Source organism: Labrus bergylta, chromosome 6, assembly GCF_963930695.1.
Source record: "Labrus bergylta chromosome 6, fLabBer1.1, whole genome shotgun sequence".
Taxonomy (NCBI): domain Eukaryota; kingdom Metazoa; phylum Chordata; class Actinopteri; order Labriformes; family Labridae; genus Labrus; species Labrus bergylta.
In genome coordinates, this window is record NC_089200.1 from 31,232,098 (window position 1) to 31,260,085 (window position 27,988).

Sequence of the window (27,988 nt, forward strand, 5' to 3'; positions counted from 1 at the left end):
ATTTAAGTGTGAAAAATCACATATAAAGCCTTTAACTAATAACTCTAAAGAAAAGGTACAATTTGTTGATTAACGAACCTTCGTTAACTCATAGAATTAAAAAAAACAATTACCGGGATTAAAACAAGACCTTTTAGATGCTGAGAAACTATTCAAATGCCAAAATGATGCACAAGTTTTTAAGGGTGTAACACAAAATAAAAGTAATTTTAAGTTGTATATGACACTAATAAAAATCAATCAATATTGATACCTGTTTTGATACCATGGCAACAAAAAAGAGTCCTAGGCACCCAATATTGAATAATTTCTTGATTTGTATTGCCAAAACAATTGTAGGCAAACTCTTTGGTTTGGGTGCAACTTTTGATGGACTCATTCTTCTCTAACTCTCTAAATATCTTCTTTTTTTATTCTAAAAGCTTTGATACCTTTCAGTAGAAGCTTTTAACGGGTCATTTGTGTAAAGCAGGTGTGGTTACAGCAGTGGTGGAGGGGCCCAAGGTTAGATCTTTTCATGGGATATGGATATGTCCCTGGATGCACATGAAGTAGTCCCTCACCGTCTCAGCTGGGATGTATCCTCCTTTGTGCCTTCTTGGAGGCCTCGGTCTAACCCTCGTCACATGATGGAGAGGCAATCCCTGTGTCGGCAGCTCTGACAGGCCCTCCCATGATGTCGAGCGGGACAGCGGGGAGGAGTACGATGGCACGGAGGGGGGCGGAGAGGAACTGGAGTCGTCGCACAGACCTGATGTCGGCGACGAAAGGATTATTGAGGATTTGAAAGTGAGGAGACGGTAGAGTTGTCAAATTTAAAACAATCAGAGGCAAACTGAGCTCAAAACGAATTTAAACAGACATTAAATGACTTCTAAGATTCAGAGACGGGAAAGAGTCAACAGAAAAAGACACTAATGGAGCTCTGAAAGAGACAGGATGGGGTCAGAGCCGAACGGGAACAAGCGGAGACAGGAGGATAAGAGGATAAAAGTCAGTGCTCACTCAGACGGGTGGAGACAGGTCGTATTCGTCTTGTTCTTGAGCTGCGCTTCTTAATGGCTATTGTGTCCTGGAGGGGGAAAAGAAAAACTGATATAGAGACGTTGAGGGGAAGCATTAGAGTAAGAAACAAGAGCGGGAAACAAGAAAACATGTCATGTAGCACAAAACAAACAAACCCTTGTTCAGGAAAAATCTGTGCCTCTGTCAAATGAAGGCAAGTTGAGTGCAGCACAAAAATTCAAGCCGATTCCCACTAATTGAACAATAAAAGAAAACAAGCCCACAGTGGGGTTTCAGAAGGTAGGTGGATAACAGAACAATCGGTTGATGCTATGAATGACTCCCTTCAGATCATGTTTGGCAAGAAACTCTCAGATAAAGAGAGGTTGACTGCTGGCTTCTGAAATGATTCTTCACAAAGATTTTTTGGCAGAGAGCTGAACCACAGATGGCAGATGGCTGGTTTAGGTTTTCTCAAGGCATGACTCTAGAGATGACCATGTCAAATGGTCAGACAGTCCAACACTTTGGGCTCAATTTCTTGACAAATGTTGGATAATTGCTTTCAAAAATTCTGCACAAGTTCATGCAGCCAAGAGGATTAGCCTTATGGCGTTTGGTGTCCTCACTTTTTTTCTGTTACCCTCCATGACTTTTTGGATAGTTTGATAATGAATTCAGTGCTAATAAACATGTTCCCTGCATGGTCAATTTTAAATAACTTCAGTGATTGCATGTCATCTTTTAGAGCAATGCTCAGGGAACAGTTTATTTTATTTTTTAAGACTTGTTTTTTGCCTTTTTTGTAGTGGTAGGACAGATGATATAATTGGAAATCAGATAGAGAGAGAGAGTGGGAACTGACATGTGGGAAAGGAGCCACAGGTCAGATTGGAACCTGATCTGCCTGCTTGGAGGGCTATAGCCTTCATACATGATCGTGCGTGCATTAAACACTACAATACCGGCGCCCCCAGGCAACAGTTTCAAAAGATCAAATACTCCAAATACTTGAAAAATGTATGATATTCCTGTTGTTCTCAGCCCTACTTTTTTGTCGACCCACAATTGTAAGCAGTGCTGTGGTTAACAGTAACCAGATACTTCTAAGCATTCTCATGGGCTAATGAGATCAGTAAAGTCAAACAAGAGAAAGAAAACAATCTCTGCTCTCATGGCAAAATTAAGATAAGTTACAGTTTTTCTCTAAAATAAAAACCTGGCTTGCATTTTATTTTTTTGATACGTTTTAAAGTTGAAAGATCATCAGTTAAAATAACATTATTCCATGACACAAATCTAATATGACTGTCAATCAAAGCCAAAGGAGACATTATTATACTTGTTTGGTTTTACTGTGAGGAACAACAGAGTCATCTGCACATCGCCCAAAAGATAAAACGATCTAAATAATAAGGTTTACACTTTTTAAGAGAGAAAATGAAGGGGGCTATGACAGATCCTTGAGGAACTCCTAAAGTAATATCAATATTTCTTAAAAACTACCCTAACTGTTTGATGTCCTAATCTTGGTTAAAGGCTTTATATGCGATTTTTTGATCCAGCAGATGTCGCCCTTGAGCACCAGCATGAAACCAAAACAACTCGCGCTGCATTGTTGTGTTAGCATGCTAATGCTAGCGATCTTTATTATGCTCGTATCTTCACACTGCATGTAAATTTACCTGAAATGACCGTGATCTAGAAACGCTTTAGTGACATTCAATTAAGCAGTGAGTACAGTATATTATTCTTCTTTTCTTGAGTCCCTCAATTAAACAACTTTTATACGTGAGGGGAGAGTCAGCCGGCCGTCCTGGCGATGTAAACAAACTGAAGACAGGACTCGGAAAACTCGAAAAGCATCACAGACAGTGGGACTCGTGTGTTACACCCATTGTAGACAGTCATGACTCACATAATTATTTTCAGAGGATATACTTTATTTCTGTTACATTTAAGTGTGAAAAATATATAAAGCATATTAAAATGGACTAAAGTATATTGGTGTTGACTGAATAGATAACATGTCGGAGAGAAAAACAAAATTATCAAGGACTTTCCTTGATGATTTTGGAGATTGGAAGATACGTTTTTTTAAACTATCCATTAAAGGGATTGTTTAACTTGGAGAAGTGTAACTGCTGAAGGTTTGAGATATGTTAATATGTGGCAAGAAAATTGTCACAGCTGTCTAACAGTCTTTGTAAAGGACATCATGAGGCATAATAAAAACACAGCAAGTTGTTGTTTTTGACATCCTGTTTCTGATGAATCGAGGGAGAAATTGGTATTAAATCACTTTTATTAGCAGTAAAAAGCCAGTACAGAAGAGTTAGTGTGCAGGTACAGTGTGTTTAGCATTTTTAATAAAACTGTTTTAAATTCTCGGCAGGTGAAGGAGACATAAAGGCCGGAGGTGTACGAAGACATAATGACAGAACTGACTGTGATGAAAAGAGCTTCAGGCTCCTGGCAGATTCTTCAGATAACGACGGAGAAAGTGTTTGCTCCAGCTGTTTCACCTGTTTTTCTTCTAAATATTGAGCCCATCTTATAGTCCGTCAGCAGATTTATTATCTCTGAGGTTTACTTTGCTTTCCCTAGCTTCCAGCCACGGAGGATTTATTCAGCTTAAGATTCAGTTTAAGGTTCAGACGACGATAAAGAAACAGAAGCTCTTTATAGCAGGGAAAGTTGAGGTCTGCACTTTAATGAGAAGAAGAAATGGAGCTCAGGAAACTAATTTGAAATGTAAGGGTTTGTAATAAATGAGGAACTAGAGAAATTGGGAATCAAAGAATTGGTCCTTGATAAAAAATAAATGAACTCTTTGAAGTTTTGGGATGAAAGACCAAATTATGAAAGCCTTGAGTATGAGCGAAGACACAAGTAGAGCCGCTTGAACCTGAAGTTATAAAAGCTAATAAATGAAGGAAAAGAAAACCGGGGTGGTCTTTGTGATGATGTGTAAAGAAGGAATAACTAAATCAATGTGTACAGACTTAAATTTTCATATATTTACATTTGTTTTATATTGATGCCAGTCTGGTTTAGCGTGCAGGAATAACAAGGCTGCTTAAATCGATCTGGGAAAAAGCCAAACCACAAGTGAATCAACAACAAGATGTTCAAACCAAGTTTTTTTTTTAGAGCGTCTTCTGTGGGGGAGTTTGGGTCTTTCAGATTCTGACCAGTGTAACGTTTAAAGGGCAGAACTCAGACAAAAGCCCACCAGTTCCTCCGAGTTTTGCCAAAACTGATTGTTAGTGAGTTGTAGAACTGCCATGGTAAACAAGCAAGAAGAAAGTATAAACATTGATGCATTTAAGATGAAAGACAACAAACTTCTAATATGAAAGTTTTATAACAGACTGCAAAAACCCCCCCGACTGCCCATGTCAGACGGAAAAAGGGAGACCACTGGAATAAAACAACAAACAAACTCTGTGTCAGGGTCCTGGCTAGAAGAAAACTAAACTATATTTAATGACTCAAATCTCAAGTTCAATCAATTGCAATTTACATTATTCTTTGAGTTCACTTTTTACCCATGCAATTACACCTTCACAAGCTGAATTATCCAGGTTACATATATGTCATCAAACCTGAATCATTTCTTTTCTTACAGGTAAGATGCATGCTGAGTTTTTGCAGAAATCAGTTTTTTGCCGGACAGAACTGCTGCCTCAATTTTCATCCTCTCTGTATCACTACATGTATTTTTTTTATTTTTTATAAACACAGTTTGGAGATTGGAGAGCTGCTCTGGGATCCATGGGAGTGAAAACCGATAACACTTTACATTAAGGTGCTTGTAATAAGCATTAATAACAGGTAATAGGTCACTTATAAGTCACTTATAAAACCTTATTAGATTCTTATTAACATAAATAAGACTAAGTGTTAATATAGGCATAATTAACACATTTATAATGTCTTATAAGACACTTATAGGCTCTTATTAGAAATGTATTAACACTTTATATACCGTCATTAACATTAATAAGATGTTTATTAACATTAATAAAACTTCATGAGTGTTAACTAAACTATAAATAAATTTATAATTGGCTTGTAAGATATTAATTAACACAAATTAATTATTAACTAATTAACAGTTAATAAACATCTTATTAATGTTTATGACGGTATATAAAGTGTTAATACATTTCTAATAAGAGCCTATAAGTGTCTAATAAGATATAATAAATGTGTTAATTATGCCTATATTAACATTTATGTAGTCTTATTTGTGTTAATAAGAATCTAATAAGGTCTTATAAGTGACTTATTACCTGTTATTTAATGCTTATTACAAGCACCTTAATATAAAGTGTTACCTGAAAACCTTTGCAAAACATAACCGTCATGTGTGGCCGATGGAGACCAAAATGCGCTCTGTTGTAAAATAAAAAACTGTGTGACACGATGTGTACAGCAGTCTGATGCCTTTAAAATGTGTGTGGGCGTTGTTATTTATTGGATCAGAAACAAGCTTACTCATAACATTTACAAGATGGATGACGATAAAAGAAATGAAACATAAAAGGAAAACACGGCCTGATGGGAAAACATCTGATGCTGCCAATGATTTTTGAGCTCCAACATTTCTCCAAATTAGACATTAAAGAATTAGAAGCTGGATATTAACCACAACATGATGAGCCATTCAAACAGGAAATGCATGTTTTTTTTTGTACATCCACACTCACTATGCTGGTGCTGAGCTCCTCGTCTGTGATGTCCAGAGAGTCTCTGTGTCTGTTAAACCTCCAGCCCGTCCCGTCCTCACACGTCCCGTCCCAACGCTTTAGATGAGACACCTGCCGAGTCTGAGACGCACAGAAACATACTCTTAATGACTTTATCTCTGACACATGATATCTTTTAAAGTACCTTTTTTTTTTTTACTTACCAGAGTCTTATGTGTGGCATAGAGTTCCTGCAGGATCTGATCCACGATGGAGTTGGTGAGATATGAAACGACAGACAGCTTCACTTCTCTGCATGAGATTGAGTTAGAGCAACAGACGGGAAGAGGTTTTTGTATAAGTGAGAGGAAATCAATAAACCTGCTTATCACATTCAGATGTAATACTGCTGCACTTCTCCCTTCTCTACATCCGTCTTACTCTAAGGCTCGGTGAATGTCCTGCGCCGCTCTCTCCATCAGAGCGGTCCGGATGGCCGAGCGAGGGATGGAGACACGCTCGGAGACGGAGGAGAGCGGAGGAGTCAACCTCTCTGCTGCAGTCGAGGATAAAGGACAGAGCTCCCGACACAATGACACCATGGAGTCCACGATCACCTGCAGATCAAGACCAGGATCAGAAACTCACTCATCTAAAGGGAATCAGTACGATTTGTGACAAGTGAAGCTGACGTGCAAGGGCCCAAATTATTATTATTATTATTATTATTTATTATTATTATTTTTTTTTATTTTTTTTATTTTTTAGTTTCAATTTTTAATTTTCAATTTTTTCAATTTTCAATTTTAATTATTATTTTTTAATTCATTATTTGGTATTTTTTATTTTTAATATTTTTTTATTAGGTGCAATAGAGTGACAAACTGGTGACATATACATAACAAATTAGGCACAAAAAAATCAAACAGACAAGGTCAGGACAACAACTCCAAAACACAGTAAAAAAATAAATAAAAATAAAACAAATAAAGACAGCAAAATACTAAAACATCAATAGACACACATCAGACTACAACCAGCAAATACATTACAAAACTATACGAAATACCTAAGGGCCCAAATAATTAACATTAAGAAAAAAGCGCTGCATTTGAAAACACACATAAGACCAAGATGAATGCTATGAAAGAAACGAGCTGCAGATAAAAAGTGCTGGAAAAAAAGACAACAACTGCATTACAGCAAATGCTCTGCAAAAAAACAAACGATGCAAAATCAAAAACACACACATCCAGAAAAAGGTTGTATCTGCAGCGTTTAGCTTGTGCAGATGTTTTATGTATTTGTGTGTTTTGACTTTTCATCATTTGCAGCACGTTTGATGCTGATGCAAGTGTTTGTCTTTCTGCAGCTTGTTTCTTCATTCACATTGTGTTTCAGTCATGACATTTGTTTTGGTCTTTGCCTTTTTAATTCAGCCGTCAGAGTTCAGGGTGTGAGAAGAGAGGTTAAGATCTACTCAATCTCTGAACCCTTCTGCAATCATTATCCAAAGGTGTCTGATAGACGATATCTGCCTCAGGAAACTAAAGTTAATTTCTCTGTAATTCTGTTGACGCCGGCAGTAAGTTAACTTCCAGGCAAAGCGTCCTTCTTCGGCGCTGCGTTTACAAGTACACTCTTGGTCCTTAACATGACAGAGTAACGCCTGTTCATCTGTAGAGTCTCAGATCTACAGAAGAATATAAAATACACAGCGGGTTCACTCCGACTCCCATCAGCAGTATTAGCCCAAAAAAAAAGAAAACATGACAGCTTTGCCAGGTGCATCCTCAAGAAGAGAAGAAAACTACTTTTAAAATGTTTGTTTGTTGAATCGAGGTCGGATCCATCACTTCTGATGCGTTTCAGGTAGTCGGGAAATCTAAATGCTAGCGTCAAGCAGATTTGTGGATCAGGCCGTAAACATGTTTATTTCTGCTGTCGTGGACATTTTAAAATTGGCTGTGTATTGGACTTCCGGGTCTTTTGGAGCTAGCCTCAATTTGATACCCGAGAAACTGCAGGTTATAGTCACTTCCAAATTGGTGTCACTTTTTCAACACTGGAGGTTGCCACTTGGCTTTATTGTGTCGTGCATTTTGGGTGAACTGTAACTTTAAGTCAGGAAAAAGAAAAAGCAGATTTGTGGATCAAGCTGTGATGTTTGATCTATAATGGATTGTCAGCTCCACTTTCATTCAGATATCTGAGTTGGACATAGATAACTCATCATTAGATTATCCTATTGGAGCTGGTATGTCATAACATTTGTTTGCTGTCAACACAGACTGTTTCTCCTGCACACAACAAAGCCTGCTGATACGTGATTGGTCAATACAGCTCGAGACTACAAATGTTCTACACATGAAAACCAGAACACTTCACATGCTGACAATCCGAACCCCCCGTGTACAGATTCATCATCTCTATGTAGAATCTGTCAGATTAAAGATCTACCTGAAGTTCCTTGTCTGCAGCTTTAGTGAGTTCCCCCGCCAGAGAGTCGAGTCTCTGCCGCACGGGGCCGTCCACAGAGAGAACATGAGCCAGCTCACACAGCGACGGGTACAGCTGATGGAGAGAGAGAAACCTGGATTCAAACGTCTGTCTGACAGGAATACAAAACAATGTGCTCACACATTTCCCATCACTCACAGCGCGGGAGTTCCTGGCCTCTTTTAGCACTTGTTTAGCAGCTTGAATCTCCTCCATCTCCCCGACGCCTCGTAACACACACACCTGCTGCTGGACGCGCACACACAGCCGCTCCATCACCTTGGAAACAGACAGGCGGGGGAGTGTTAAAAGAAACATGAAACACACAAACATATGCCGAGGTGAGAGAAAAAAGCAGAGGAGCGATACCTGCTCGGCCGTGCTCGTCACCAGGCCTTGGTGCAGCCGCAGAGCCTGGCGCTGAGAGAAACGCTGCGTCTGGTTGTTCCTCACCAGAGAGCGCTGGATCTGTGCACAGAGACACGGGAATCAATCACACCTGAACACTTCATTAAAGAGAACACATGTTTCTGAAGGAACAGAAGATACAGTTTCTGTAGAAAACAAAGGAGCGGCTGTGTCATTGGTTTGGAGTCTACGTGACTAAAAGGTATACAAGTTGTGGATGTGCTCCAGTAGATTTCTTTTGCTGTCAGCTGTGAAATGAGCTGAAACATTCAGATCAATTCAAGATGAATTCACTTGTTCAGAGTACATCCACTATAATAATAACAATAATAATACATTTGATTTATAACGCACTTCACATTTAAACGAAAATCTCAAAGTGCTACAATTTCAATAAAACCATAAAAACAGTAGCAATAGTCAAAGGTAAAATCATAGTTAAGAACCTAAGCATAAAACAAGATCTAAAAGCAGTGGTTTAAGGGAAAAGGTCTTTAGGAGAAGGCTCTTTTAAAGAGGAGAGTAGGAGCTATAAGGGCTTTTTTTTTTGCAAATGAAAGGCTCAGATTGTGTCTGATGACATCACAGAAGGGACCTTAGTTCTCTGTTGTTACCTCTACCTCCCTGTTATGTTATTTATCACTGTTTTAAATCATTCATGGATGTTTCATTTATTTTATTGTTCGGGTTTATTAGCTGTTTGTTTTGATAACCTGCTGCTGCAAACATTCCTAGATTAGGATCAATAAAGTACAACTATCCATCTATCTTAATGCCTTTAAATCTTGAACCCTATTTCTGTAGGGATCTCTTTTAGTGGACGCACTTTGATTTGACAACATTATATTTGTGTCCCTGCAGCCTGCATGTGACATCTACACAAGCAAGTCAGACTTTTTTGAACCCATAAAATTTCACATGATAGACTGGCCAAGATATGGCCAAGGTTTAGAAGTTAAATAATTACCCTTAGAGCTGATTCAAAACATTCATGTAGTATTAGTGAGATATATTTTCACTGTTTGGGTCATTTCTTTTGATTAGTGATCATTGTAATATCAGCAAAGTACAAACAGGAAACACAATCATTTTCATAAACGTTACAGGAAGCCTCCTGGTGTGTGATTATATATCCGCCCACCTCTTCCCAACATGTACACAGCCTACAGGCCGACATAATGACAGGTAGAACTGGTGCTCCCTGAAGGAAGAGGAAGGACTTGACTACTGCCGTTATTTATCATCACAGTATTTATTAGAAATATAATCTTATGAAAGCTTCTGTTATCACACAATAAAATCATGTATTTTTATAATAACAGGTTTTTAAAAGGTTTTTGCCCATTTTATAAATATATGGAGTTCTACATTGCTATCTTTTTCTCTTTATTTTCCCCTTAGTTGTTAATTTATTATTATTTTTATTTACTTTGGGCAGAAAGTTGACCTAAATGTTTGAAGTTTTTATTCTTTCTGTTGATAAATGTTAAACATCTTTCTTGTTTCATTTTAAATAAAAAATGCCTCCAGCAGCGGCTGAAAACACATCAAAGTAGATTTTTATCCGTTCTGATCTAGTTTTTTTCTGTCTGGATCATTTTGATGAATTATTGATCCCAAAGCAAACAGATGAAGTGAAAAGTTGCTTTTTGAAGATGTGAGACAACACCACCAACATCTACTGCTTTCATCAAAACCTCAAAGATTAAAAAATGTATATTTTAGTAATGACTTCATTGACAGGTCGCTCTCTGATCGCCCACCTTAGTGAGTGCCTGCTCCGTTCTCTCGGGGGCGCTGCGGTATGCCTGGCTGATGTCGCTCAGAGGCAGAGGCATGTACTGCAGGGTGAAATTACTGTGACAGGAAACAGCAGACGAAGAAGAGAAAGGGTTATTAAAGGAGACAGTGACGGGCTGAAGAGAGGAGATAAAGTGGGTTAGATTCAGGGTTAGATAAGGTTAACATCCCCCGATGGACCGGGCTCATCCCAAAATATCCTCCCACACCACGCAACCACTGAGTAATACTTTGATCTCTGCAACCATGTCATCCTCAGCCCCGAGGAAGTCTGGACCGTTTCAGATAGCAGAGTGGAAAAGCAGCAATTTACTCGGCTCATGTTGCATATTTCAAAACACATAAAATACCTTAAAATAGGAGAGTAAATCTATCCGGCTCCCGTCTCTTGCAGAAAATACTGAAGATGTCTTTCTTATTTATTTAAGCATGCATTTACAAACTTGATTTTTTTAATGTCGCTCTTACTGTTCCAGCGCCCGGGCCACGTCTAGAAATCCTGCTGCGGAGGTGTTGTTACGATCCCATGTCACACTCCTGCAGGGGGAAAGACATGAGATGCAATGAATGCAGACTTCCACACAGAACGATCCCATCCAGTTTATTTATAAAAAAAAACAAAGTTTACCAAAGTGCTACACAGTGAGTTAAAAAAAGCAGAAATAAAAACTCAGTAAAACACTTTTTTTTTTTAAAAGATTTATTTTGGGCTTTTCGTGCCTTTAATGTAGAGAGAGGACAGTGGATAGAGTCGGAAACCAGGGAGAGAGAGCGGGGAATGACATGTGGAAAGAGGCCACGGGTGGAGGTGAACCCGGGCCTACCACTCGAGACGAGAGTCTCAATACATGGGACGCGCGCCCTAACCATTGCGCCACCAGCGCGCCCCCTTTAAGCCACTTCTGAAGACTACTTCAACCCCAGTTAGACTAAAAGTTACAACAAAGAGGATCTGTTCCCTTCACCTGAGCGTGGTGTTGATCTGCAGTGCTTTGCTCAGCATCTTGGCTCCGATGTCGTCCATGTTGTTCCCGCTCAGGTCCACCTTCCTCAGGCAGGTGTTACTGCCCAGAGCGTTGACCAGCACGGTGCCCCGAGAGCGCAGGCGAGACTCAGTCAGAGACAGAGACTGCAGGGCCTGAGGAGACAGAGGAAGAGGAGGGAGAGGAGGAGGAAGAGGAAGAGGAGGGAGAGGAGGAGGAGGAAGAGGAGGAAGAGGAGGGAGCGGAGGAGAGCAAGAGGAGGGAGAGGAAGAGGAGGAGGAAGAGGAGGGAGAGGAAGAGGAGGAGGAAGAGGAAGAGGAGGGAGAGGAGGAGGAAGAAGAGGAAGAGGAGTGAGAGGAAGAAGAGGGACATGTGTGTTGAAAAATAGTGATAATAAATAAGTAACATGAGTAAAACAGAGCGTTGGCAGGAGGAGAGGGGCCGTGGGGGGGGGGTGATGTGACTTCACATGCTGTTTGTATAAATGATTCACAGAACGTGTGCTGCTGTGATACACTCACTGTTCCTGTCAGGGTGAAACACAGCAGTAATATTTAATGCTACAGTGACATGTTGATGCTCGTACATAATGCACAAATATAAATGACTTTTTGTTCAACATTCGATGATACTGTCATTTTATTTTTGGTCTTGAAAGAAGTACAAATATAAAAACTTGACTAGAGTGGCTGCACGAGTAGAGTTCAAATGATCCTCAACTGTTCGGAAATCAAAATCAACAGCTGGAGCTTCCTGTGCAGCAGAGAACCTATAGGCTTCAGTCTTTTTGTCATCACGCTCATGATGCATCTATTTTCATTCATCCTGGTTGAATTCTGTTCATAACCTATTCACTAAGTTGTACAGATTTAAGGGATATGAAGCTATGGGGGCGGCCAAGGGCCATCGCACTGCAACCAGCATAATGATTTACATTAAGAGAAACGCTGCAAATTCAGAAACGATGTAGAAATGAGTGCATACAGTAGCCTTTATTTTAGCAGCTGTTCTCTGAGTTTGTGTGCTTTTTATGCATTGTTTATTGTATTGTCTTTTTTTCAGCCCAAATCAGTTTGTTTCATTTGTTTAGGACTTTTGCATGTGTCCATTTTTACCTAACAAATACATAAACCTTTAACCTCAGGTGCAATAAGAGATGTAGAAAGTAGAGACAAGAAAACTTATTTCTATTTTCATTTCATTGTACAGTGTTCCCCTTTGTTATTTTTTGTATTATATCTTTGCTTTAATACAGTGTATAGCTTCTGTACAGTTTATTTTAATTTACTTAGTTACTAAAACTTATTTATTATTCTATTTTTTATTTGTACTTTTCTACTCTTTTTCTTTCTTATAATACTATTCTATTTTGTATATAATTTTAACTTTTTTGTAGAAGCTGACTCAGGGAGAAATTCCAATGTACCTGTACTGTCCTGTACCTGTGCAAATGGCAATAAACATCTATTCTATTTTATTCTATTCTATTTAGCAGCCAGTTGCAGTGTGATTGCCTCTTTTCGGTCATCGTATGTAGAGCATTGGAAAAAACTCAAAATGATGACAACACAATAATAATTTACAAACTAACATACTGTGGGATGATTTCTAATGCAAACTTAAAAGATCCACAATGATCATAATGAAACTGGAATCTGTGAACTTTTCTGTGTCTGATCAATTGTTTTTCAATGTGTTCAATTGTCTATTTGATGATTTGTTATGTTGCATAGACCCAGAGTCTGCAAAATGCTAAGTAAGCATGTTAAAGTGTGTGTTTGAGTGACTCACACACTCCTCCTCTTGTATTAGCTGCACCAGCTTCTGCAGGACTTCATCCAGAACCCTGCAGACACACAAAACACACACAGAGCCGGGCCCGATGAGCCAGAGCGAGTCATTTCCTGCTGCCAGCGAGGAGCAGCGGAAGCACAATCACATGCACGCAAACACAAGCTGGCACACACACACACACACACACACGCACACGCACACACGCACGCACACACGCACGCACGCACGCACGCACACACACACACGCACGCACACACGCACACACACACGCACACACACACACACACACGCACACACGCACGCACACACACACACGCACGCACACACACACACACGCACACACACACACACACACGCACGCACGCACGCACACACACACACACACGCAAACACACACAGACACACACACACACATTAATAAGTGCAGTAAAGCGTGACTTGCAGCACCCGCAGCACCTGTTTTTGATGTTGAAGTTTTTGCCCAGATGAAGGTGTTTGAGCGATGGATGTCTGGAGAGCGCTGGCAGGACTGTGAGAAGGTCTGCATCCAGCCCTGTAAACACACACACACACACACACACACACACACACACACACACATTATACAGATATACATGTGACACGGCTGGGTTGATTAGCCAGGCCCTGGCGTTGCCTGAGGACAGGAGAGTGAAGGTCACAGAGATACGAGCTGCAGCATACCGTTGTCGGAGATATCCAGCGTGCCGATGGAGGAGACTCTGGGGAAGATTTCCTGGATCACAGCAGCTCCTGCAGACCTCAGCTGGAGACACAAAGAGAGACAGGAAAAACAAACAGAGTTAATCTGAGTCAGTTCAGTCTTTGGGGATTTGTTCTATTTTTTCCACAGTGAGGCAGATTTATTGAAGCAATCTGATGCTGAGCTCTGCCGCCGCTCTGCTCAGTGTTAGCTTTCTTTGAAATAAATAAATATTATGACAAACTGGATAACTCCTGGGACACATAAACAGGCACTGGAAGTTTGATATCATTGAGTCAGTTTACTCAAACAGTGTTAGAGGAACCCAGACCAATCCTTTAGTTCCCTTTAAAGAATAATATTGTTATTCATACATCTTCATTTTAACTACAGTTACAAGTTAATGTATAAGTAATTAAGTCTATATCCATCTTGATGAGCTGAAACATTAAAATGCTGACTGAACATGACTGCATCGGTGAGTAAATCCAACAGAAAGTACAAAATAGTCATAATCAAAATCTTTTTTATGCTTTGAACAAATGTTGCACAACTTTAGTGCCGTTACAGTAAGGTTTAATTAGCTGAAATAAATGATCAGAATAATTCTAAAACGGCCAGGATGAAATATTCAGCTGGAAGTTTGAGGTCAAATAAACTTCATCAACATCAAATGAACGACTGCAGAATACACATGTAACAAAAAGGTTAAAGTATTTTTCTTAAAACATTTTCAGTGAGGTAATCAGGTGAGCTGCGACAGTGACACTCGTATCACAGAGACTTTTCTCATATGACTTTCTTTTAACTTGAACTGAAACAAAAAATCCATCATAATGATATCTCAGCACTTATCTCATGACGATTTATTTTTCTCTATAAACTGATATAGATAGGATAGACTCTTAATAGTCATTGTATAAAATAACACAACAAAACTTTATCAGCAGCAGTCCTGTACAGGAGCGTTAAAAATAAAATTCTGTTCACTTATATAAATATATATTGGTAGTTATAAACAAGAGAAATATGTTTGTGTAAGATTGAGAGTAGGGAAGTAAAAAGTGTCTATGGTACAAAAACAAATGTTGTTTAGTGAATGAATAAATAAATAAATAAATAAATAAGCATGAAATCTTAATGTAGGAACAGCTAACAATCTGTTATCGATCAAACATTTAATTCCGAGCCACAAATCTGCATCATGCTGTCATGAACATCAGCATTCAGATTTCCTGACTTCCTTGAATACATCACAAATGATCAAGCCGACCTCCATTCAACAAACAAAAGTTGTTTTCTTCTCGTCTTGAGGAGGACCTGACAAAGAGTGACTTTTGACTTTTTACATACCTGCTTCATGTTGTTAGTTAAACAAACTTCAGACCTGTGAATGTGAGTAAAATAAAAATAAAATCTGTTTCTTTTTCAGGTTCATACCCCTGAAGTAATCCAGAGGGAAGCCTCTGTGTAATTTACTATTAACAGTTAAACTGAGCCTCACCAGAAACAGATGAACGGGCGCTCCTCTGAGGGATTTAATTCACCCAGAAATGACAGCGTTTATTTTTGCATATGGAGGGGATCATTTGGCTTCTCTTTTCATCTGAACACACGTTCACTCAAGTTATGAATTTCAATTCAAATTCAATTCTAATAACTTTATTTATCCGTTAGGAACTTCATTTGTGTAAAAGAGCATCAGTGCACATACAGCTAGACACAAAAACAACAGAAACACACACATACAAGTGGTTCTATTTAAAGCATGACAAATAGGTCATAAACAATTGTTATAAGCGGTTAACAGAGTGGTGTTAAAAATAAATAAGAAATAGTTATGTAGTTGTGAATTTGACAGTAAAGAATAAGGCACATGGAAGCTGGAAGGCAGATATCGCGAAACGCAGGCTTAAGCAGAATCACAGTGAAATTATCCATCATTCCCCGGAGACATATATCACCTTAAGATAATATCCGTCCATTTATTTGTTAAAATGTCATGAAAAACTGTGTAAAACTGATGTGAATTTTCAAACTCCAGCAGACTAATAGTCAGAATCTCTGCAGGTTAAGGACCCTCAAGGTAAAGCAGACCAGGCCATGAAGAAGACCTACTTTCACTACGAGTCCTGGAAATGCAGCCTGAGACTCTGGATGAGGACAGAAAAACTAGCCCTTCAACCTGAGCCATGGGTGGTTCTAGGCAGGGGCCAACAGGGGCTAACAGGGGCCAACAGGGACCAACAGGGACCAACAGGGGCCAACAGGGGCCAACAGGGACCAACAGGGGCCAACAGGGATCAACAGGGGCCAGTGCCCCTGTAACACTGAGCTTGCCCCCCCCTGTGGCCACCCCTCCAAAAGGAAGAACCCCCCTAGTATTTGATCCAACAACCAGACTCACAATCTATTAAATTCTGTTACTGAAACAAATATAAATCATGGTATTTCATATTGTGGTATTTAATGATGTGCGTTATTATTTGGCATAATACATATATATTTTTTAAAGCGATCGTCTTTGTCTATTTTCCCCCTGGGTTTAATGTTCCCCTCTGACAAAACAACTGGCCCCAGTTTGGCCCCCTTAGTAAAAGTGGTCTAGAACCGCCACTGACCTGAGCGTTTCTAACTGGTGGAGAAAGGAAGTGTTACCTCACAGCCGCTGATGTCCAGATGAAGGTCGTTGATGTGAGGGTTGGAGGTTAACCCCGTGAGCAGAGCCCTGTGGAGACGGGGTAAAAAAGAGGGGAGTAAAAGATGATATCCGTGTGATTTAAATCTGCATTTATTGGAGAGGAGAGAGAGGATGAAAGGGGGCAGATTGTGTAGGGTAATAGGAGGTGACACGGTGAGTACCTCAGAACATCGGGGGGCAGCTTCATCGAGGCCAGGCTGACATAGCTGAGGCTGAAGGCCGAGCTGAAGAACTGACGGAACAGAGGCAGCGTGTCCTTCACTTTCCTAACAGACAAAAGATGAAAGAGAGGTGAGCTCTTCTTAATCTGTAAGACAAATTGGCTTTGTCTCATGAAACATTTCACAGATATATGCAGCCCAGAAGTTTCTTACAAACATTTGAGCTACATTCGTTTGGACAGCAGAGTAACTCAGATAAAACTGTATTAAAACAGTTTATTAATTTGAAACGGGTTGAATCCATGAAATTTATAATCAGTGGACACTTTGTAGCGATTTAAGCCACTTTCATTAAAACAGAATTAAAAGAGGAAGGATTTCATTTTGAATAATATTACATTTTAAAATAAACTAAAAGATGTTTTGTTTTCATTCACTTCCATAACACTCCTAAAATAAAACTCCTGATGTTTTCAGGGTAAGCTGCATGTGTGAACGCTAACGCTGACGTTTTTTTATCCAGAGTTTCTCCTGCCAGCAACCCTAAGTATTTTTTCTGCACAAAGTCAGAGTGAATTGAAGTGAGAATGCAGCAGGATATAATCAGGAGAATTCCCCTCCAGCGATTTTGGGGGGGGGGAGTGTATTCACTGCGATCGGTGCATGACCATAGATTGCATATACTGTCTGCACCACGTAATGTTTTTTAATACCATACTGTGATTCTGTGAACAACAGGTAGCATTGATATTAAGACATTTTTTTCATTATTGCGCCGTATAGCTGCCCTGTTGCTTCGTTTGCCAATTCCATGTCATTCTTTTTACATCCATCTTGCCTCCTGAGTACCCCCCCCCCCCCCTCCAAGGAATAGTCCCTTCTACGGAGTGCATGGGTGAACAACCAGATCAGGAGGATTTCAGGAGCAGTCCTCCTGAAATGATCTAAGAAATGTTCATATGTGAAAACAGCTTAACAGTCTTTTTGGTGTTGTTGCTGATGTCCGAGGTGTTTTGGTTATATTGAGAAATCTAAAACATTATTCAGAAAGAGAAACAGACAGAGAGCTACAGTGAGGGATGGGGAGAGGAGCTGCCACACACCACTGACACACGCTGGGTAAATATGAGCCAGATTACTGACACAGAATGAGAAGCAGAGTTAATATTGCTTTGAAGGAAGAAGAGGGAGTGAGCCGGGTCAAATGAAAGATAACTCTGCTTAAATATTCATGAATCTTATCTATGCAGACTGAGTTCTGGTTTTAAACGGCAGCAGACATACCCTCAGAGAGGAAACACAAAGATCCCCACAAAGCTCATTCCACATCAAGTCAAAGATGGAGGCAGTGACGGAATGGAAGAAGGAGATAGAGACAGGGAGGAGGTTTTTAAGGTGGATTAAGGATCTGATGATTTGGACCTGCTGCTGCATTTAATGTGTTGCTAATCTTAAAGTCATGACTAACCTGTGGGAGAAGGAATTTTTGGAAAGATTCAGAAAGGAAAGATCAGCGCAACACCCCCTCAGAAGAGCCCCAAATAGCTGCATGAGACACAGGGTGGAGAAGGTTAATCTGAGCAGAGAGAAAAATGATTTATGTTGAGTTACACATTAACATTTGATCATCTTTGACCATGAAATACTCACAGAGTCCACACAGCAGTCTGTGCCCGACAGATCCAAATGGACCAGGCAGTTCGGCTGAGACAGGAACAGATACAAGTTCTGCAAACACAAAAAAAAGACAGCGAGAAAGAACAAGAGATATCATAATAAAGAAGAACTTGGTCTTGTTTTGTTAAAGTGACCAGTGTTGGCATATTTTAGGTCAGGTTTTTTAAATGAAAAAGATTTGAAATTGGTCCAGTTAAATGCACAAGCTGTCATTTCTGCAAAGTTTTAAATGCAAAACATCAAAGTGTGTCAACAAAAATGTGTCATTTTAGTCTGTGACAGGCTCAGGTTGTTCTTGTAGGAGTCTTACAACATTACAGAATGGTTCCCTGCTGAGATAGACCTCCTGGTCTATTTAATAAGAAACAGATAACATTGATCTCTGCAGCAGACTCCATTAACAAAAAACAGGGATATGGCCTCGCAGCAGGGGCGTGTCCAGAGGGTTGGCCAGGGGTGGCATGTGTCCCCCCTCTTGAAATCATGTTGGCCACCCCAGGTGCGACCCCAAAATCATAAACTATTATTGGCTTCTTAAATTGAAATCCACCACTCAGGCGTTGTGCTGTGTGTTTTCAGTGTTCAGATGTTTGTTTGCAGATTTAATTGTGACTTTGGACGTACATCTTTTTTTGAGACCTTAAAGAATTAAGATTCTTCAAAGCCATTTTCTTGTGCTATTTAAACAAATAAATGCCGTTCATTCAGCTGGGTGCACACAAACTCCAGTCCTGCACAAGTCAGTGCCCCAGTTGGGCCACACCACACATAAAGGTCTGGACACGCCCCTTCCTCACAGAACACAGGAGTTGCTGGTCGGCCATTGATTGCTGCGATAAGTTTTGTTGTGTCTTATTTTATTTTTGTAATTTTGTGTTATAAAATGTTATGCTGGATCCAAATAAACCATCTCAAACCCCAACATCCACATTATAACACAGAATTACAATCTGAGCCTGTCAGTGACAAAGACTCACAGAACATGGGAGTTATTTGACTATGGCTACATCACCATCAGTTTTTTGTGTTGTGATGTGAATGTGTGGAACAAAAAAAAAAGTTTTAACACAAAATTACAAAAACAAAACTTATTGCAGCAGTGGCAGACCATGAACTCCTGTTGTTCTGTGAGATGAAATCCCTGCTTTTATCGCTGGGGGTCTAAAGGTCTAAAGGTCAACATTTCACATACTGTCAACTAAATTGAAGCAATCTGCAGGAACAACTAAAAAACATTTTGTTCTAGTTGGTCCTTTACCTCCTAAATGTGTTAAAAAACAGGGTACTGGTTAAAAAAGGATTTCCCTTAAAGCTAGCAGAGTTGCCTATAAATGGAGCATTGTGTGCTTTAGTTTGGGTCTGACCGAGGCGTCCTCCCCTGAGAGCACCCCGGGGTTCTTGCTCAGGTCCAGGTGCAGCAGAGAGTTGGAGTATTCATCTGTGGAGCACAGAGCCTGAGAGAGAGACACCACACCTGAGCGAGAGAGAGAGAGAGAGAGAGAGAGAGAGAGAGAGAGAGAGACAGACAGAGAGAGAGGAGGACGGTGTACAATATTAAAAGATGCTCTAAACATTTTGTTTCCTCACATTATTCATGCACACATGCAGCAGCAGGTGTATCTGTGGATGTGATTTGAAACACAGCTTCGATGTAATATTTAAATTCTCCTCCGGGTGTTCGGGGAGAGGAGACAGAAACAGGAGGCCGGCTGCCTGCGGGGCTGCACAGCACATCACACAGTGAGTCAATATGGAGTCGTAGCAGGGCCAAACATGAAACACGGCTCTTCAGGAGGGAGAATCATCTGGAGGCTTTGGAGGTTTTATATTCCCTGACCTGTAATCTCACACAAACACTGAGATCTGCAGCTTTCACTAACTGTTCTACCTGTTTCTTTTTTACTTTCTTGACCTGATCTCCTTCTTGCAGCAGTGTTAGGAGTCCTGCAACCTACACTCACATTTGATCAATATTACATTAAGTGGAGTAAACAGAGGGCGACAAACCTTTGGAGGTGAGGGAGGTCTTGGAGAGGTTGAGCAGACGGAGCCCTTTGCTGAGGCGACACACCTGCTGGATTAAATTTGAAACACCTGCAGCACATACAAAAAGAGGTGGGGGTTGTATTCAGTATGACTTCTTTCACCTCTCCAGACGTTTCATTTCCTGTTTAGTTGCAACCTTTACAGTTAATACTTTTAATCTCGCATCAGCTCCTCAGTCAAACCCTGAAGCACCGGCTGAACTGAGGGAACATTAAAATGACAGAAGTGGAAAATATTTTTTATAATTTTTATTTGTTACTATACTGTTTTTCTTTGTCCTGTTTGCTCATTCACTTATTTTGTCCCTCTTTCTAATTCATTCATTCATTATTTACTGACCCTTTTCCTTTTGTTTTGTTTGTTTGTTCGTTTTTGTCTAAATCTGCTTGCAAAGCTGTATCATACCACAGTTCTCCTCTTGTTTGTATCTCTTTTTTTATTATGTGAGTGTGTGTATGCACGCATGAATAAAAGTAAAAAAAAAGAAAAAAAAAGTGGAAAATAAATATAACAATTTTATCAGTTTCAAATGACCTTGGAGCTTCTTTAGCGATACAAATTGATGGATTGTATCCGTGAGTTCTTTTAAATATTATGCGTCTTAATGACCAATGAAAAGTACAAGTTGAAAGAAATAAAAATGTCTTCCTGTGAAAGTATTCTGGAGGAGTTCTTCCTTTAGCCAATAATAAGCATGAGTGGCGAAATGAATAAATCAAATTGCAACTCATGAACGAGAACAGTGTGAACTACTCTCACGCTGAGAGAGCAACAGGAGTTACCGAGCGCTGTGTTTGTCTGCAGCTGACGCTGGAGTTCAACATACGGCATGAATACAACAAGAATAACTCTGCTAGAAATCCAGAACAATGCAGCTACAAGAAATGCTGGAGACATCAGTTCCAATGAATATTTGAAGATTTATGAGCAGAACAGTACAGAGTCCAGCGGGAATAATCTCACATTTTTATGCAACTTTGTGAGCCTGAAAAAAAACAAATCTGAGCATCAGTCGAATCAGCAAACGAATTTAAAAAGGACAGTTGAAGCATCCGGTCAATTCTAGGAGCTATCAGGGGGTGAACGATGAAGATGAAAGCATTGGAGGCTCTAATGAAGAGCGGCTCAAAACAAATACAAGTAAATACAAAGGAAGTAAATCAAAAAACAAAAAACAAAAAATTCAGAGTGCGATTCCATAATGAAGCTCCGCCCATCTTTACTTCTTCGTACAAAACTGATTCTGCAATGGTTTAATATTGGCGTCCCAGTCTACAGTGTTATGGAAGCATGACGTGGAGAAAAAGAGCAGGAGCTCCACATACACACACACACTCAGACATGCACACACACACTGCAGTGTTCTCTCTCTCTTTAAACTCGCTCTTTTTAACTGTAAACCCGCACAACACCGCAGTGAAACAGCTCTTCTATGATTGTGTAAATGTGCTGTGTGTAAATGAATACAGGCCTTGAACAATGAAATACAGAAGTATTGTGACAGAGAGGATCATTTAAGCAGAAAAGTTTAAATGTACCCTGGTTGTCCAGTGAGTTGTGGGCGAGGTTGAGCGAGTGGATGACAGATGCTGGATTCTCTGAGAGAGCAGCTGACATCTTCTGAGGGAAATCTCTGTGAAGTGAATCCACAGTCATGACTTAGTGTGAGGAATCAGACCTCTGATGACAAACACTCTTTAAAAGATTCATTTCTTTCTTCTGGTGGACAAAATGTTTTGAAGTTAACCAGCAATTATTTAGTTTTCCAGGGGCATAGCAGAACTCTTTTTGAACAGTAAACTGATTAAAAGTTAAACATACACCTTCATAGACATTGAATAAATAAACAAGAGAGATGCAGACTCACGATTTTAACCCTGCGTTCTCCAGAGTGATCTCCTCCAGACTGGACGACTTGCTGACCGTGTGCAGGACCTGTTCTGTGACCTCTGACCCCTGAGGAAAAAGACACATTTTAGTGCCATCTCACTAAGAATGGATTACAACGCTGATATCTCTATAAAGTGTGCATCACTTGCTGCTCTCTCCCATCTCAAGGTTCAACTCACATATCATTTTGAGTTGATGATCTTATGTATTCAAGCAGAAAACGTGCTGTTTGCTCTTGTCTTCCTTCTGACCTCACCTCCACATTTGCTACTCTGAATTCTGTCTCCAAAAAGGTATAGAACTGGGAAGATAAGGGGCACGTTTTCAGGTGTGTTGTGACTTCTGTCCCTCTCTCATGCTTGTGTTTTATGGAGTTGATCGTACTAGTATAAAACAACAGTTTGAGTTTTTGTAACCTTACTACAGACAAAGCTGATGTGATCTTTCCATGTAAGTTTCTCATCAATTAAGATCCCTAAGAATCTTGTTGATGTTAATTTAGTCCTTTAATCATCATTTATATACAATTTCACCATTTCAGAGTTATATTTCATTTTTCCAGCAAATTATCATGAAGTTATATTTTTTCACATTTAATGCCAATTTATTTGTTTTAAACCATTTTTTAATATGCAAGAAGGCCATTATTTACTTCACTCATGAGTTCTGACAGATTTTGATTGGAGACAAGTAAATTAGTATCATCTGCAAATAATAACGGGCATATTGTGTTTGATACTGTTGCAAGATCGTTAATGTATATGAGAAACAGTAACGGTCCTAAAATGGACCCTTGTGGGACCCCACACTGTATCATAGTTCTCTCAGACTCTACACCATTTATGTTGACATACTGCTGTCTGTTATATACATAATAACTGAGCCACTTCAGGACATTTCCATTAAATCCATATCTATATAATTTAGCTTGTAAAATGTAATGATTTACAGCATCGAATGCTTTAGAGAGAAAAATACCACACGAAAGCTCTTTCTTTTCTAATGCAGAATGAATCTTGTCCACTAGTTGTAACATGAAAAAACTATTAATTCGTGGTCGCTGTTAAGGTGCTGATCCTGTGACTGTCATGATGTGGGAGGTGTCCATGGTACTCCGGTTTTTGACTGCTCATCTTTACTAATTGCCACACAGTGCAGGATTTCACAGTGCTTCCATCACTTTAACGTTAACGCTAGCTGTAAACGCTGTCGGCGATGAGACAAATGTAGTCTACATGCCAGACTTCATCCTTCACAACAGGACCTTGCAGGAAAGAAGAAATAACCTTTGCTTCTGACTGCACAAAGAACAAAATAAAATCAAAACAAAAAACAGCTTTGAAATACTAAATAATAGAATTTCAAACATATGGTTAAAAGTCTGATACATTGCCATTAACTACTGAAATGAGGCGACTAATCACAATTATTTAAACATTACCTGTGCTTTGTGAATTCCACAACTTTCTTAATTTTTATTTGCACAGGTATATAGCTTCAAATGCATCCCTGTGATTAGAATACTGTATTGAATCATTGTTGACTCACAATGCGCAGGTCTTTGCAGTACAGTTTGGTGAACCAGGTGTTGTACGCCATTGATGCAACAATCACGGCCAAATCCCTGAAAGAGATGAACTCTGAGGTAAAACAAGGAAACACAACGCAGAGAGAGAAAAAAGTGAACCCCGCTGCTCTCCACTCTACCTGCTCTCCAGGTGGCTGAAGTCCAGCAGGTTAAACTCTCGGCTGTCCTGGGAGTGATAGATGGTGTCCACATCCTAGGAGCAACATTACCCATGAGCCTCTATGCTGCAGAATATAACCCCCTCATTTGCAAAGAGCTGTGTGTAACACTGGGCGACACACACACACACACACACACAGTCGCACAGCTCTTACCCACTGCACCTCCTCCTTGCAGCTGATGCCGTTGTAGTCGCACAGAGCCGAGTACGTCTCCGAGAAGCCTCCTGAGAGACAAAAAAAACAAAGAGATTATGTGAACAGCTGCTTCCTTCAGCGGGAAACGGGAGAGAAAAAGAGAGCAAACAGAAACATTTGTCTAAATTATCAATCTTTTATATTTCTGACAGAAGACTTTAAAAAGAACATCTGGGAGAGTGAGTGAGCCAACTTCCTCAGAGGCAGCCAAATACTTTGCATGTGTCTGTGAGTGTGTCTGAGCGTGTGTGTGTGTGCATGTTTGATGATAGCGTGTCTCTTACCACAGGCTCTCTGCGTCTCCACTGATGTCTCGGAGCTGGGTGAGTACTTCCTGCTGCCCTCAGAAAGGTCGCTGTCTGAATGACAGATGGAGGGGCTGAGGACATGAAAAGCAGCACAGTGACTGTGAGGCACCATTTATCTTCTCACACTCATTCTATCTGCACACACACACACACACACAAGATTTATTTCAAGTGAGAAGGTGACACTTACGCAAAAATAGAGTTGTTGAATATTCGGGACAGGGCAAAGTTAATGTGGCTGACCACATTGTTGAGCTGTTCGCGGGACTCGAACCTCAGAGAGTGGCTAGATTTGTCTGTGTCGATGACGACCTGAACGGAAACAGAAACATAAAGGACTGAGGGAATCTTATGCTAAAACTCAAATCCTTTCTGGGGGGCCAGATAGCCAAGTAGCCATGTCCTGCGCCCCATGAACAGAGGCTAACAACATATGTAGCCCCGCCCTAAATCCTCCCCTGCTTTCTGGTTTATTTTCTACCATAAACGGAAGATAAATCAAAGGCTTAATATGTGATTTTTCACACTTAAATATAATAGAAATGAAGTATATCCTCTGAAAATAACTCTGAGTCATGACTGTCTACAATGGGTGTAACACCCGAGTTTTCAGAGTCCTATCTTCACTGTGTTTACATCGCCAGGACGGCCGACTGACTCCTCCCCTCGTGTATAAAAGTTGTTTAATTGAGGGACTAGAGAAAAGAAGAATAACATACTGTACTCACTGCTTAACTGTGTTTCTAGATCACGCTCATTTCAGGTAAATTTACAAGCAGTGTGAAGATATGAGCATAATAAAGATCGCTAGCATTAGCATGCTAACACAACAATGCAGAGAGAGTTGTTTTGGTTTCATGCTGGTGCTCAAGGGTGACATCTACTGGATCAAAAAATCGCATATAAAGCCTTTAAAAAAGCATCGTCTGTCTCTGTAGTTTTTTTTTATAAATGCTTTGAATGCATCTTGTCATTCTTTGAAGGTTAACGTGATGTAACAGCTCCATAAAAAAGATCAGAAATATAATCATGGAGTGGTGACAGAGGAGCTGAGAGCACAGAGTTCAAACTCACCTGGTGCTCGGGGTGAGAATTCAAAGCTCGAATCTCCAAGAAGTTGAAGGTAGATTCTACCTGTAAGACGCAGAGATATTTGAAACAGTAAAGACTTTCAGAAAAGAAAAGAAAATCTTCAGACTGTCAAGGAGAGCGAGCAGGCGAGGAGGTACCTTGGCGGGGATCTTTGGAGGCAGGAAATAGAGACGCCATGTCGTGAGGACCTGAAGAAAAGAAGCAGAGCAGATTGGATGAAGATTTCTGAAAAGTTCACCACTCAGGAGAAAAGAGTCCCTTGAGTTCCCGTGTTAATAAAGATAGTTTAAATGAGCAGCTCTTTTCTATATATTCATATATTGATCGAGCTAAAAGCCCTCTGTATCTCTATAAACCTCATGTGATGCATGCTGGGAAATAACGGCATGTTGCAACAATTTGATCACACAAACACCAGATTTTATTTCACTAACATCAGATCTGCTGTGACACCTTTTACTTCATCTGAATCATGCTGTGGAGTTTAGTCATTCAACTAAAACTAAAAGGGAATTACTGTTTTCAGCAGTTCATTATGTTTCCTGCACATCGCAAAGAGTTAAATCTTAGTCAGCAGAAATATCTTAAATCAAGGCCGTGTGTGTTTTTTGTATTTCGAGTAGGGCTGACAAACCATTACATCTTTTTTTAATCATGATTAATTGAAATCAGAGTCAGTTTCAATAGTTAAATGCATTTAGTTACATCTTTTAATTGCATGTTTTTAAACCATTCCTTTTCATTTTAAAACAGGTTTAGTTTGACTTTTATTTTGAAATCCGTACCGTCTTAGGCTAAAGGTGCTTTAATTTATTTTTGGATAAAAACCTGATTTAATCTGTGAATTCCATTCATGTAGTTTACAGCATTGGCAACAATGAAAATAGCACTGCTCGCTCAAATTTAGAAAACTATAGGACAAGTATTTATATTTCCTTTATTCATTGTCATGATTTGGTTTCTTATTGTGTAGATTTTCAGAGTTTACATTTTCTTGTTTTTAGTTCTCATTCTTCCCTGATGGTGTTTTCTAAGTTAGTCTTTAGTGTTTCATGGCTTTAGTGCTTGTGGCTCCTTGGTTTCCCCTTCTGAATTTTTGTTGAACATTTTTGAATTAGTAAGTTTTTATTTGCCTTTGGCTTTTTGTTTAATATATCTAGTTTTCTTTGTATCTGCAATTGGGTCCACCTCCTTTGTTTCTTCAACCATTCGTGACATTCATATCAAGACCGATGTACCTCTTTTTAACCTCCTCATGCTGGCTGTCTTCTAAGAGACATGTAGCGTAATGTAGCGTTATTTCAAGTCCACGATGCTCATAGTTGTTAAATTAAGGAACACTTTCTAACATATTGAACAAATGATTATTGAGGCAAGTGGCATTTTACTTTTTTAACAGGGGGACAATTTTGCTCGTTTTAGAAATAATTTAGCAGTTTTTATGGTTTATTTTCTTGTTTTTGAGAGATTAACTTTTGCAGACACTGGATTTGAAACATTTCCACTGCATCACAAAACAGTAATCATAGTTTTTAAAGTAAAGCTATACTGGATGGAAGAAATTTAATTACAACACATCTATGGCAATTGATATTTATTAGTCGTGATATAGTATATCATTTAATTTTATGTAACATTTTCTCAACTTTATTCCATTTTTTCTTCTTTTTAGAGCTGAGCTTTTGCAACTCTATAATCTATTTGTATTAGGGCGGTTCTCATTATTTATCTTGTTTTATTATTATTACTATTATTTATTTATTGGTACGTATATACATGTATATATGTATATATGTATGTGTATGTAAGTATGACCCTGATGTCTCTTTAATAACTACAAAAGATCATCAGCAACACAATAAAGGACGTCCCTATGGTTTTTATAAATCCCTGAAACCCCTGAAGGCAGACCCCTTTAAATCCCTCAGTATTTCTCATTTCAGTGCCTTGTAGTTGTAACTTCTCAGAGCTGATTTTTTGCAGTGCAGTGATGGGATCTGTTCCAGAGCCGGTCATGCTGGGTCAGGATGGCGTATGAGCATCTTTTTGGCTTCACTTCCTCTGCTAATTTGCTGTCTGCAGTCTGAAGTGTGTGTGGGATGATTTTTTATTTTTTTTTAGAGTTGATGGGAGTTTATTTAGACGTGACTTTCATTTTAAGCTTATTTGTGCATCTCGCTGCATTTCTGTGCCGGCTTAATCTCAGCTTGGAAACAGTTGTGTCATGCTGCTGTGGGATAAATCTGATTCTGTCGCTGACTCTGA

The 27,988-nt window shown here is 39.6% G+C and overlaps 1 protein-coding gene across 2 annotated transcripts in view; it reads right to left on the reverse strand.

The window, feature by feature from the left end:
* The window catches only part of LOC109991492 (capping protein, Arp2/3 and myosin-I linker protein 3), a 46,328-nt gene that overhangs the window by 9,107 nt on the left and 9,233 nt on the right, over positions 1-27,988 (reverse strand). For both annotated transcript variants that reach the window (XM_020643799.3, XM_020643798.3), the window contains exons 3-31: positions 25,861-25,911; positions 25,706-25,765; positions 24,822-24,943; positions 24,608-24,702; positions 24,282-24,352; positions 24,087-24,160; positions 23,928-24,003; positions 22,357-22,445; positions 22,028-22,122; positions 20,451-20,537; positions 19,808-19,917; positions 18,417-18,494; positions 18,235-18,311; positions 16,767-16,871; positions 16,563-16,632; positions 13,886-13,967; positions 13,640-13,736; positions 13,181-13,235; positions 11,372-11,544; positions 10,875-10,943; positions 10,370-10,463; positions 8,568-8,666; positions 8,358-8,477; positions 8,160-8,273; positions 6,141-6,316; positions 5,924-6,011; positions 5,721-5,840; positions 1,006-1,072; positions 564-751 (exon numbers count right to left, since the gene is read on the reverse strand). In XM_020643799.3, the coding sequence (XP_020499455.1) occupies positions 564-751; positions 1,006-1,072; positions 5,721-5,840; positions 5,924-6,011; positions 6,141-6,316; positions 8,160-8,273; positions 8,358-8,477; positions 8,568-8,666; positions 10,370-10,463; positions 10,875-10,943; positions 11,372-11,544; positions 13,181-13,235; positions 13,640-13,736; positions 13,886-13,967; positions 16,563-16,632; positions 16,767-16,871; positions 18,235-18,311; positions 18,417-18,494; positions 19,808-19,917; positions 20,451-20,537; positions 22,028-22,122; positions 22,357-22,445; positions 23,928-24,003; positions 24,087-24,160; positions 24,282-24,352; positions 24,608-24,702; positions 24,822-24,943; positions 25,706-25,765; positions 25,861-25,911 (2,802 nt within the window). The remainder of the gene's footprint in view (positions 1-563; positions 752-1,005; positions 1,073-5,720; positions 5,841-5,923; positions 6,012-6,140; positions 6,317-8,159; positions 8,274-8,357; positions 8,478-8,567; positions 8,667-10,369; positions 10,464-10,874; positions 10,944-11,371; positions 11,545-13,180; positions 13,236-13,639; positions 13,737-13,885; positions 13,968-16,562; positions 16,633-16,766; positions 16,872-18,234; positions 18,312-18,416; positions 18,495-19,807; positions 19,918-20,450; positions 20,538-22,027; positions 22,123-22,356; positions 22,446-23,927; positions 24,004-24,086; positions 24,161-24,281; positions 24,353-24,607; positions 24,703-24,821; positions 24,944-25,705; positions 25,766-25,860; positions 25,912-27,988) is intronic.